General features: G+C 42.7%; 1 protein-coding gene across 2 annotated transcripts in view; it reads left to right on the top strand.

The window, feature by feature from the left end:
• PTP1 (protein tyrosine phosphatase 1) overlaps nt 1-5,636 on the top strand; it is an 80,187-nt gene extending 74,551 nt beyond the window's left edge. For both annotated transcript variants that reach the window (XM_086801510.1, XM_086801509.1), the window contains 2 exons: nt 5,143-5,284; nt 5,402-5,636. In XM_086801510.1, the coding sequence (XP_086657636.1) occupies nt 5,143-5,284; nt 5,402-5,476 (217 nt within the window). In that variant the 3' untranslated portion in view covers nt 5,477-5,636. The remainder of the gene's footprint in view (nt 1-5,142; nt 5,285-5,401) is intronic.
• The last annotated feature ends 7,815 nt before the right edge of the window (nt 5,637-13,451 follow it).

The raw sequence follows: 13,451 nt of genomic DNA, 5'->3' as shown, positions 1-13,451 counted from the left end.
CAATATCAAAGGCTTTGCGGAAGTCCACAAAGTAGCAGTATATCCTTCTCTTATGTGCCCTGGCCTCTTCAATAAATGCCCGAAGTGTCAGTATGTGATCCAAGGTAGTAAATCCTCTCTTGAAAGCCAACCTGTCCATGTACTCGATGACCATGCCTCTCTGCCCATCGGCTCAGCTCCGACTCCAATATAGAGCCATATAATTTGGCCAAGTAATGACCAATCATGATCGTCCTATAGTTGCTTGGCACCATGGGGTCCCCACTCTTAAAGAGTGGTACAATGATATGCTCTGTCCAGCTTGTCGGGAAACCCTCACAAATGGCACGATTAAACACATGTACGATGAGCGGAGCCAAAGTGTCTCGTGCATATGAGAAGTGCTCTCCAACTAGCCCATCATGATCCTATGCCTTTCCATTCTGTAACCTGTCTATCGCATCTAGCACCATCCACATAGTAAAAAAGGTGCTGCTAGCCGGTCTAGCTCCCAGTGGAGGGGGGGTGGGGGGCTGTCCTGGTGCATCATATAGCTCTCTAGCATAAGTATGCCATGCCTCAGGTGCAGTAATCGGAGTACCAAGCTGTCTCTCCTGAAACATCTTCCATGCCCTCTTGCTGTCCTTCCCCAAGAAGAGTTGGTAGATCTCCTCCTCTAGCTTAGCCAAGTAGGCTCGTTTCTTCCTCCGCACAAGGCGCCGAAAGATCATCCTAGCCTGTCTATGCGTGTGAGACCCAATGGCAATCTCACGCTGTAGCTATGCTCGTGTCTCACGACACTCATCATCATACCAACTGTTCTGTGGGGCAGTGCTGCGGGGGTGGGTGGAAGGGATAATAGTGCAGGGAAACGCATATGAGGCGGATGCATGTAGTAAGTACACCTGCCAATCCTCTCGTGATCTCGTCCAGAGGGCTATGCGGGTCTAAAGCAAACAAGCCATCAGATACTGCATCTCGATAAACCCCAACTGTGTCACGTGTAAACTGATATCTCGGGTACCTAGGTAGATGAGTGGCTGGCCAATCTCTCGAGGATCTACCTACTAGTGTGAAACTCAGGTATGCATGATCGGCTGCTATGCCAATGGGCCTACTGGAAATCGTGAAACCCCGCACATCAGGTATCAATGAAGGAGATCCCATCAAGTAGTCCACTGTGCTCGCTCCCCCTTTAGAGTTCCAGTGTGTGAGAGCATCTGATCCTTGCCATCTCGATAAGCCATTGTATATGACCAACCCATGTGCACTCCCGAGTGTGAGAAAATGCTTGCCATAATCTGTAATCTCCCCCTCATCCTGTGCTGATCTCTGCAACCCTACATCCTGTGCCGTGATCTCCCGGTATATAGCCTCTTGAGTATCATACAACTCTATCTGCTCTGTGCCTGTACGTGCATTAAAGTCTCCCAATAGTAATATGTCTCCCATGTTGGCAAACCTCATGATATCATCATATAGTGGTATATAGGGCGACTCTCCTGATGGTGCAAACCTGGAGTGGGCTGGGGGAAAGTAGCATACCGCCACATATAGCTCGCGGAGCCCCTTTCTGCATATTCGGACCCACATGTACCCCGCATCTGCATCTCTATGTACCACATGTATTTGTCACGAAGCTCCTCCCTGTAAAGTATTGCCACTCCTCCAGATCCTCTGGTACCTCCCACTGTGCGTGGCTGAGGGCGGAAAACTGATTCCCATCTATAACCCCAGACGTCAGGAAGCCTCTTGTTTGTGCACTGATGGGTCTCCATGAAATCTCGTCATGGATGAAATAAGAAAAAGTGACAATAAACTAAATTGAAAAATGAAAGCTAAGATCTCTGACTTTGAGATTAAACAAGATGAAAAAGCTAGATTCTACTATGCCAAGTATAGGGTACATTAAGTGATGGGATATGAGAGAGCTGAAAAAAAGTAGTCAATCAACTTTGTATGCCATACAAGGACCCATCCAGGATGTCCATCATGGGTGATACAAGAAGGCTAGAGATGTTGATAGTCTGTGTGAGGATGAGGCTGCTCGATGGCAGGCTAGGATCTCCTAAATCCGGGGCTGGTAGGCTGGGGGTGGTTGGGGTCCGGCAGGACGAGGGCATCTAGCTTTGTGGAGTGTGCGTGCTCGATCTGATGTGACTCCCATGAGCTTGCTATGAGAGAATGGTTGAAGGCAGCAAGTGGAAGCAGAGGAGAGACTTGGAGCAGCCAAGAATGATCCAACATTTGAGCAAAAGGATAAATGAATTAAATGGCAAAAATCATTTCCTTTTATTTAACACAAATGGCCAAGTCAGCTAGTAGATGAAATCCACAATTGGTGAAAATACCTACGACTAGGAAAATTGTCTAAAAATGTGGGAAAAAATACCCATGAATAAGTAAAATACATTAGATAAATATGCTGCAATAAATGGAATAAATATTGGAGATGAACCCAGTCCAACACCTCCTCCATGCTCTCTAGCACGGTGGACCCACTCCCATATGGGTCAGGAGTTGATCAATAGAATCTCGAGGAAGAGGTTTAGTGAAGAGGTCAGCTAGGTAGTCGTGAGCTCACGTTACCCACACAAGAGGCCACAAGGTTGGAAGCATCACCAATGGACACCTTCGAGGAGCTAGGCGGAATATTTTTCAGAATGGACCTGTCATGAGTCATGTGAGTAGTGCACCCACTATCAACCACCCAATTTGTTAGACGTGAGGTGGCAGGAACAAGTGAGTCCGCGGGAATGTCGTAAATGTCGATGAAGACACTCACCTTGGTGGGAGAGAAACTCTGGGATGGTTGGTAGACGAAGAGGTTTGATTGGTAGGCTTCTTGAGACCAACTGGATGGTAACAAACTCCGTGATGGAATCCATGATGTTAGCAGTATGAGAGATCTTTAGGTTGGCAAGCTGATTCTCCAAGGCAATCTTTTGAGTAGAGTTTTCTCCAGTTGAAAGGAGCAGCAGAGGAGAGACTTGGAGTAGCCAACAATGATCCAATACTTGAGCAAAATAGGGATGCTGCAAAAAATTGTGTTAAACTACAGGGAGGAAGGACTGGAAAAAAAGAAAACGTTGGCTAATAGTCTTCATGTAGAGTGTAGAAGCAAGAGCTTGAGAACCTTAGCACTCTGATACCATGAGAGAATGGTTGAAGGTAGCAAGTAGAAGCAAAGGAAACACTTGGAGCAGCCAACAATGATCCAATGCTTGAGCAAAATAGGGATGCTGCAAGGAGGGAGGATTGGAAACAAAGAACATGGTAGCTGATAGTCTTCCTATAGAGTGTAGAAGCAAGAGCCTGTCAACCTTAGCGCTTTGATACCATGAGAGAATGGTTGAAGGGAGCAAGCAGAAGAAGAAGAGAGGCTTGGAGCAGCCAACAAGGAGGATCCAATGCTTGAGAAAAATAGGGATGCTGCAAAAAATTTGTGTTAACCTGTAGGGAGGGAGGACTGGAAAAAAAGAAACGCAGGCTGATAGTCTTCGTGTAGAGTGTAGAAGCAAGAGCCTGAGAACCTCAGCACTCTGATACCATGAGAGAATGGTTGAAGGCAGCAAGTGAAAGCAAAGGAGAGACTTGGAGCAGCCAACAATGATTCAACACTTGAGCAAACTAGGGATGCTGCAAAAAAAATGCGTTAAAATATAGGGAGGGAGGATTGGAAAAAAAGAAAACGCTGGCTGATAGTCTTCCTGTAGAGTGTAGAAGCAAGAGCCGGAGAAACTCTGCGCTTTGATACCATGAGAGAATGGTTGAAGGCAGCAAGCGCAAGCAAAGGAGAGACTCGGAGCAGCCAACAACAATCCAACACTTCAGCAAAATGATGAATGAATTAAATGGTAGAAAGCTTGTTCTTATATACAACACAAGTGGCCAAGTCAGCCAGTAGATGAAACCCATGATTGGTGAAAATGCATACGATTGGGAAAAGTGGCTAAAAAGGTGACCCATTAATAAGTAAAATTTATCAGATAAATATGCAAATATGCTGCATAAATGCTGCAATAAATGGGATAAATGCTGGAGATGAACAGTACAACATGCTGTGAGTGGGCACTGTGGTATAGGCTCCCAGTGTTGACTAGTGAAGGTAGCTCCGAGAGAGAGTTGTTGCATAGTGCAACAATGATTGTATTATGATAATACTTCCACCATGTACAATGCTTTATATAGACACCAAGGCCCTATCTTATGTTCTCTTAATAAGAGGGTGCTCACACAGAAAGTGTCACACACCATTGGACACTTACTAGACTCCAAAATATCCAACATCCTTTGCCTCCACCTCCTTGAGAGAGAGAGAGAGAGAGAGAGAGAGAGAGAGAGAGAGAGAGAAGCCTTAATTCCAAGCCTCATTAGACTTTAAACAGTGTATTTTTTTGGGCCTTGTTAGTCATTAAACTCCCTTTATCCTTTAGGCCTTAATCACCTTGCTCTTTTAGCACTAAGGTCCTTACAGTTTCCTTAAACAGAATGCCTTGGCTGAGGGGGAAGGAGTAAGGTCTTCAGGGGGCGAAATGTCCCACAATCCAATGCTGATATGATGTGTGAGACTGTGAGTGCTGCAGTGGGAGCTGCAAAGGGCATCTATAACCTAAACAAAGCATGATGTAAGGTGGAAATTGTGAAGTGTGCCAAGAAAATGACGGAAAATGAAAGCACAAAACGTCAAAACCCTAACACGGTGAATGTTGCAACAGGGTAATTTGTAAGAAGGGGGCTTAAGGATTTTGGGATTGAGGAGTACCAATCTAAGGGAAATCAAATCCTTCATGTTGACTTTAATGCAACTACATAGCAGTGCAATGTTTGCCCTCTGATACTCCTCACCATGGAGGAGTTCGCTCTCTTATACCTCTACACCATGCTGGTCATCTATCAGAGTATCCTACATGACGCCACTTAAGTGCCCTCTAATACTCTTCACCACGCAGGTTATATATCAGAGTTGCTTACATGCAGGCACATCAGAACAATTTTGTGTTTGCACATGTGTGTATGTGCTCCTCCGGGGGATGGAGGGTGTAAGTGTGTTTGTCTATTTGTGTGTGTGGATGTTGGTGCAATGGTGTGAGTGGCATATTGAATTGTACTGAAGATCGGAACTACATGATGTTTCTGATGAGAATTTGGAACTCACTGCAGTGCTGGAATAGGAAGAACCGGGACTTACTGTACAATTGATCATACACTACGACGTATTTTTCTAGGTGATATGTCAGCAGTGGACTTAGAAAGCACAGTCCGGCATTTCAGGCAGCAGCGTCTTGGGATGGTTCAAACAAGGGTGAGGAATTTCAAATCTTAAGTGGCATAGTTCAGGCAGGATCTTGAGTCAATGCTTCTTTGAAAGCATGCTGTACATCACTTTTTCTTGTTCTGAACTATTTTTGGTGATTTCCAGGAACAATATGCCTTTTGTTATACAGCCGTTATTGCTGAGCTTCAAGATCTTATATCCAACCATGGAGTGCAATGAGCACTTGTGCTAAAAACATTGGCTTTTGCACTAGTTGCAAATTTCTATGCCTTTTTTCTTTTGTGAGAAGTAGACATTCTTTATACAAAAGATTGGACCTGAGTCCAGTGTGTTATTGCCAAGGGTTTTCTCGTCTCAGTTAAAAATGCATTTACTGCTCTCTCTATCTCTCTCTCTCTCCACGCACACACTCACACATACCCACACTCACACCCATGCACGCGCCATTGGTGCTTTTTGGAGCTGTATGATTGATCCCATGCACGTAAATTTAGGGGTTGGCTTTCCTTGACTTTGTTACAGTTCGGGCTATAGCCAAAGAGGATAGGATGGATTTTATGTGATCTCAAATGCTGTAGATGGGACTCTCAGCTGAAAGCTGATAAAATATTACGAAGCGAGTTTTAGAAGTTTGTTTGAGGTTCGGTTCCTTCTTAAAGGCTGAAGAAAAGCTTTTGTATCAGCATTTGATGTAGTTACCTATGATGGTGAACTCCCAAAGGTGTAAGTACAAGGAGAGAGAGAGAGAGAGAGAGAGAGAGAGAGAGAGAGAGAGAGAGATCTATTTATGTCTACAAAAGACCCGCTGAAGGACCTATGAGACCATGAATAGTACAACGCTACCATGGGTATACAATGCCATGGAAAAACTCAAAAAGAATGTGAAAAATGAAAACTGAAACATGACTCTATATCTCTTGATAGAAGATGTGGCTATGATGAGGACATGTCATTTCAGTGGTGAATCTCATGGATGTGTGTGTGTGTGTGTGTGAGAGAGAGAGTCGCTTCTTTCATATGTGTGTGTGTGTGTGTGTGTGTGAGGCCGCCGAAGACCTGCTCGACTGCTCTCGACTTGCTCCCTTGCTCTGTCGACCTGCTCGTCTGCTCCCTCATCCTGTTCGCCTGCTCGTGTGAGAGCACATGTGGTGAGGCGATTGTCCCAGGACTGTATCGGCCCTGTAGCCTATACTGTGTCAGCCCTGCAGTAATCTACGCGACCTTCTGAGGCTACCCTGATGCTCTTTTTTCTCATCGCCAATCTGCTCTTTTCATCTCTTCCTCGACCTGAGTGCGTGTATAGGAGTGTGTGTGTGTGCGCGTATGTGCTGTGCCTCGCTACAGGTCTATTTTTCCCCTTCTGTATAAGTCGCTTCAGCTTTCTGTTTTTCCCCTTCTGTATAAGTCGTTTCAGTTCTCCGTTTTTCCTCTCCTTGTAAGATTGCATTTCAATAGTGCTGTTCCCCCTTTTTTCCTGATCTCTGTCTTCCTGCTGAATCGATTGGTCTCGATGGCAGAATCAAGCAAGTATTATGTCAAGAGAGCTCTTTCTCCTGAACCTAAAAGACAATCAAGGGAATCTCTGCCCCCCATAGCTCCTTCATCTGAAGATGCTTCCTATGTTTTTGACATGTTGAATGAGGATTTTCAACAAAGTAGAAGAGAATGGACACTACCTGCTCCGGAACTCACTTACAAGATGAAGTTACCTTCTCTTGTGCATCCTCTGAAGAAGCTCTCTCAAACTGCAGTCATCATCTTTTTTCCAGGTAAAATACCCTCGGCTAATGATGTGGGACAATGGGTGAATTCTCTCCTAGGTGGATGCTATGTAGAAGGAGTCTATTTTGCCTCCAGAGGATTTTATGAAGTTCATCTCTTGGATGTATTGACAAAACAAAAGATGCTGGAAATGTCCCCTTTATTTTTTGGTCGTCAAATGGTGCACGTCATGCCCTGGTCTCCTAACAAGGATTATCAGAATCTCATCAAACATCACTGCCCTGTATGGGTTGAAGTTGTTGATTTCCCAGATTATATGAGAACAGAGCTTCCAGGCTTAGCGATGACTTTGGGACAAGTGATTTGTCCCCCTCGTCCCACAGGTAACAAAAATCGTTTTTGCATTTTATGGGATACTGATAGACCAACCCCCTCTTCTATTGCAGTTGAGATTGAGGGTGTTAATTTGGGAAAGAAATATTTCACTTTGAAATGGGGCATTTTTGCCGGAGCTTGTTTCTCTTGTCACAAGTTCGGGCATCTAGCTTCAGAGTGTCCCTCAATCCTTCATCCGCCTCCTCCAGCTGCCATTCCTCCACCATCTAATAAAGGAGGTCAAAAGACTTATGTGGAAAAGATTGAAGCTAAAGGAGCAAAGTCTTCACTTCCTACAGGGAACCAAGCCAATTTAGCCCAAAATAAGGATAAAGGAAAAAGCAAGCTAGTGGAAAATATTTCATCTTCTCACGAGGGTTGGCAGAATGCAAAGAAGACGGTGCCTCTCAAACAAAGACCTCTCCAATCTCGCAATTGGGATGCTTCTGCTCCATCTCCTGGCCAACCTTCTACCTCTTCGGACAGCCCCATCTCAAAAGCATGGGTCAATGCAGTTAAGAAGGGTATTCCACTTTGTGAAGAAGATGATTTAGTTAGGGAATTGGATTTTGAGGGTCAGCAAGACCCTGTGGCAATGGCAGAGGCTTGATGCCTCCCTTTCTCTTTGAGGATTGCTCATCTCTTGTACATATTTTCATGCGTACTTCTCTTAAATGTTTTTCTTATAATATACAGGGCCTCTGTAATCAGCACAAATGGAGACTCCTATGGTATTATATAAACAATACTCATCCTGATGTGGTGTGTCTGCAAGAGCATAATCAGCATTCTTTTGCTGGCCAGCATGGGTTCTTTTCAGGTTATGATATATTTTATGCAGGATCTGGACATTTCTCTGGGCTGTGCATTTTAGCCAGACATGATCTGCAGCCATGTGTAGCATTTAATGATCCTTATGGCCGATGGATGATTATCCAATGCATGATCAATGGAGAGATTTTTGAAATAGGCTCCTTGTATGCTTATCAAATTTCAGCTTCCAGAGCTCAAATGTGGGACTCCATTAACCAATATCCTTGGTCTTCAAATGCTCTACTTTGTGGTGATTTTAATAATTCCCCTCACTGGAAAGACAATACCACACATAAATCCCATATGATTCCCTCTGAAATCCAGCGATGGGAACATATGAATTCTTCTCTTCATACTGCAGATTTATGGTCAGCAATTCACCCTTCGGTTTTGGGATTCACATATCATCATAATGCTTTTACAGAATATTGGGCCAGGCTTGATAGATGGTATCTTATTCATGCTCAGCAATATGATGATTATACATGTCAAATGTGGACTGATTATTCTCAACAACTATCTGATCATACTCCACTCTGGCTCAACCTTTCTTTTGGTATGCCTCTGGACGACATTCAGCTCTCTTTAGTCAGACACTTGCAGGTTAATCAATTATATCTTTCTCATGAAAAATTCCAGCAAATGATCAGATTGGCTTGTAAGCCATTGTTAGCTCATGCTCGGGAGGATCTGGATTTTGCTTGGAACTCCTTTGTACATCGTATTCAAAATGTCATTAAGGAATATGAAAGATGGTACATGGCAGAAACTAGACAGCATATCCAGTGGGCAAAATCATACAAGCAGTCCTTGGTACAGATTAGCCATCAAAGGTCTCTTTCTGCTTCTGAACAAAATTCATTGTCTTGTGCTTCTTCCATAATTGATGCTAATGATAAACGCAAGCTTTCCAAATGGCAGACAAGGGCTAGAGTTAAACCTATGCTGGATAAGGGCTGCTCCTCGAAATCTTTCTTTCGAAATTTACACACGTACAGACAAAGTCAATCTATCATGAGAGTCAGGAAATCGGATGGTCTTTGGACCCAGTCTCTATCTCAGTTAGAAAAACAATGCCTGGATCATTTTCGGCTTCTTTTTTCTCTACCATCTTCTTCTACATCTCAGGCTGCATTGGCTCGGAGCAAATTTATTGAGCTGGTTTCTCCTATTGTTTCTTTGCAAAAAGCTTCAATGCTGGAAATGTCCTTTTTGGATACAGAATTGGATGAAGCCCTCAAGCATTTGGGTAAACATAAATCCCCAGGTTGGGATGGTTTGACAGTTGAATTTTTTGTAGCCTTCTGGGCTGAATTGAAGGGTCCAATCTTGAAGCTCATTAATGTAGCTTGGCAGCATCAACATCTTCCCTCAGCTTGGAAACATGGTCTGGTTAAGCTTCTGCCCAAAAAACCTCCGTGTGAAACAATGGATGACTGGAGGCCTATCACTTTGATGCCTGTTATATATAAACTTATTGCTAAAATGCTGGTACACCGGATAAAGGATATCCTTCATGATGGACTTCATCCCAGGCAATATGGTTTTGTTCCAAGAAGGCATATACATGATAATATCTCCAATACTCTCATTGCAATGGAATATGCAAAATACTCTGCTCAAGATGTCTTGGTCATGCAGGTGGATGTGGCAAAGGCATTTGATACGCTGCAGTGGGATTATGTTTCTCAAATCATGTCTAAACTTGGTTTTGGGCCAAAGCTAGTTAATGTCATATACTGGCTTTACTCAGATTCCACTGCTCAATGCTTTATAGGGAAACATTTATCTGAGTCTTGGACTCTAGAACGATCAGTTCGACAGGGATGCCCTCTCAGTGCTCTGTTCTATGCTATTGCTTCGCATCCTTTGCTTCTTTACGTGGATCATCTGGTTGATACTAGACAGTTAGAGGGGCTTCAGATTTTTGGTTCACGGCCTTTCATTGCACAGGCTTATGCAGATGATTCATTCTTCATGCCAAAGAACAGTCCTGTGGAGCTTCGTCTATTGATGGATACTCTTTCAGATTTTGGGTTGGCAGCTGGTTTAAAGATTAATTTTCAGAAATCGAAACTTTTACCTCTCAAGCATTGTGATTGGCATGCTATCCTGTGGCCTGGCCAGATTATTTATCCGGAAAGCATAGTAAGACACTTGGGCTATCCCATTGGCTGGAAAATCAGAAATAAGCAACAAATATCTTGGGTGCTAAACAAAATTAAGGACAAATTAGAATATTGGAAGATCTCCACTTGGCCATTACATGTACGGCTTCGAATTGTTCAGTCCATTGTTCTGGCCTATGTCCAATTCTACCTTCCTCTATTACATTGGTCATCTCGAGATCTTTCTTCTTTTATGTCTCAAGCCATGGAAATTTTTTGGAAAACTAAGCTTCATAAAAAAGCTTTAAGGCTGCTCAAAATGGACCTGCTTTGCTCGCCAAAAATGCATGGTGGTTTGAATATTATAAACATCAAATTTCATGTGCTGGCAAGAAAGATCACTATGCTCAAAACCTTCTTTCAGCAAGAACAGCCTTGGTCTATCATGTTGGCTATTCTGTGTGGTCGTATGCGCACAAATGCTTATGGTCGCTGGTTGGTTGATCCATCGGAAGTAGTGCTTGGCAAATTTCAAGGTAAAATCCCTGGTTGTCCATTTTCTACTTCCTTGATTCAGGATTGGAAGAAAGTGCTCTCCCGCATCAAATGGTCTCCGCATCCTGCTTCTATAGTTTCCTCGCTTCGAATGGAAAGCATACATTGGAGTGCTGTTTTTTACTCTCCCCTTGCTGTACAACAACCAATCAGAGCTTACAATCTTATGAAATTGGGCATCCGCTTCATCGATGATGTAGTGGATACTACAGGGCAAATTCTTTCTTTTCCGGCAGCTTGCCAACAATACAATCTTGGGATGCATCATAGATCTATATGGAAAGTTATTGCAGATCTCTTACACCCTTTCATTCCGATTCCAACATTGGATGTAAGAGACAGGCTTCAAGATTGGCATCTCCAGTCTTCAGGCTCAAGATTATCCTCTCAATCTTTGCATCAGATGACTTCTATACAGGCTTATCGATTGATATTACCTCCTCCATGGATTGCTCAACATGCTAATTCTCTTTGGCATCTGGATAAGTCTTTAGCTTGGTGGAAAGCAAAACTGACTTTGATATGGAAGTTGAAAATGCCATTGAAACAGAGACTCTTTCTCTGGAGATGCATTGTTGGTATTTTTCCAGTGGGAGTGAAATTGGCTCAAAGAAGGATTGCCTCTCCTTTTTGTCCAAGATGTCATCATACTACTGAGAGTGTTCCGCATTTATTGTGGTCTTGTTCATGTTCCAGAATCCTTCTAGACAAGATCTCCTATTTTTTCTCTCTCAGATTTCCTGCACACAGATTCTACAAGTTTTTCTGGATGTTTGGCACCTTATCAGCTTCATTGTCACAGTATTCTCTTTTCTTCCATTGGATCAGATATTGGGCCTTGTGGACCCTCTGGCTATAGCGAAATTATACATATCTGAATTCACCCCTTCAGCAGCCTTATGAGTTCTTCCGAGCCTCGTTGCGGCAGTCTTTATATGATGCCGTGCATGAGGGAGATTTGGATGTTTCTTGTGTTCAGCTTTTCTTTTACTGTTTCTGATAGATAGGGCATAGGCTCTTTTCTTGAGCACTGCCCTGCTCTTGCATAGAACTTTTTACTGCTGTTTTTTGAGTTCTAGGGTTTAGACATCCTCCTGATGCCTAACCCTTTTGTACATTCATGATATAATGCAATTTCAACTAGTTTCACAAAAAAAAAAAGTGTGTGAGAGAGAGAGAGAGAGAGAGAGAGAGAGGGAGAGAGAGAGAGAGAGAGAGGATCTGCTCAAGCCAATAGATTTGTTGCTCAAGTGAGTAGAGAGATCCATGGCTGTGGCCGTGAACGAGAGTAAGATACACTACAGACATTATTAAAGAGGAATATTTGTTGCTTAAGAAGATCATTAATCGTGAATCTTTCAAATCTAATCCCATACACTTGGATCACTGCCAGGTGTCCCTCAAAATAATCTTGGTTCTCCTTGCACTATTAAGTTTGGTTGGGCATACTTCGGCATCTAAGAAGTGGTCACCAATCTTGAGAATCATTTGACGGTGAGACCACTAGATTCGATAAGAGTCCATCCTCGTAAGGGTGACTACACAAGACTTGGCTAAAGAGAAGTGCCTTCTATTAGTCAATTATTTCTCTCTCAACATTTTGGGCAAGAGAACCACCTATTCATTACTAACTTACAAACAGACAAGATTCCATGATGTGGCCGTAGGTGAACATAAAATGCTCCCATGACCATGGGAATGCTTCCTAAGAGGCTATCTTGTCTTCTTTTTCTAGAGCTCTTTGATTGAGTGCTTTACTACAAGAGACAAGGGTTTTCAAGACCTTAGTGAGGACCCAGTGAGAGGTAAGGTTATCACGCAACCTTTTGTCATTGATGTTGGAACCAAAAAATATATGTATATTTTTTTCGAGGTTGGAAATGACCTAGTAGGCTAAGTTCCCAATTAGCTGAAGTTTGTAAGGTACATTAAAAAAATACAATTATTACTCAAACCTCATTGTACTAAGACGTAAAGACAGATTATAGAAAGGGTCTACACGCAGTGATTAATCCTCTAGATTGTTACTAGGAAACCAAGAGGAAAACAAAGCACCATGTCAATGAAAGGTTACGTGTTGGCTCGTGTTTTGCTTTGTTATAGCAATGAAGCCTTACAAGGGACTTACAAGTTGATTATTAAAAATGTTGAACATGATGGTTTTCGAGAAGAAATAATGATTGTTCTCTTGTACCGTTCATTCTAAATGGAAAAAAATGACATATTAATTCTTTAAGGAAACACAAATCTCAATCCAATTAAAAAAAAACTTTTTACTTCTTTTAAACAAAAGTAGACTCAACTTTCTCTTGAAATTCGATCATTTGAGTTGGAGCTACAAATAGAAAAGATGCATTTTGAGTCATTGATTTAGTATGTTCAAAAAAAACTTTCTTGACATATAATGCATGTTCTCTCTCTCTATCTCTCTCTCTCATATTTGTGCATTAGGGATACTCATATGCTCTCTCTTTTTGTATGAGCGTTTTTTAGTCTTGTTAGTCTTTTTCCATGGCTTACTACCACATGGAACTCCTATATCACTTTCGATCTCATAGACCCATTGGGTTATTTGAAGATGTTTACTCTCTCTCTCTCTCTCTCTCTCTCTCTCTCTCTCT

The sequence above is a fragment of the Cibotium barometz genome, chromosome 8 (genome assembly GCF_041138505.1).
Source record: "Cibotium barometz isolate CiBa-2024 chromosome 8, ASM4113850v1, whole genome shotgun sequence".
Taxonomy (NCBI): Eukaryota; Viridiplantae; Streptophyta; class Polypodiopsida; order Cyatheales; family Cibotiaceae; genus Cibotium; species Cibotium barometz.
The sequence above is the reverse complement of the archived record's forward strand: the minus strand, read 5'-3'. Positions and strand labels throughout refer to the sequence as shown.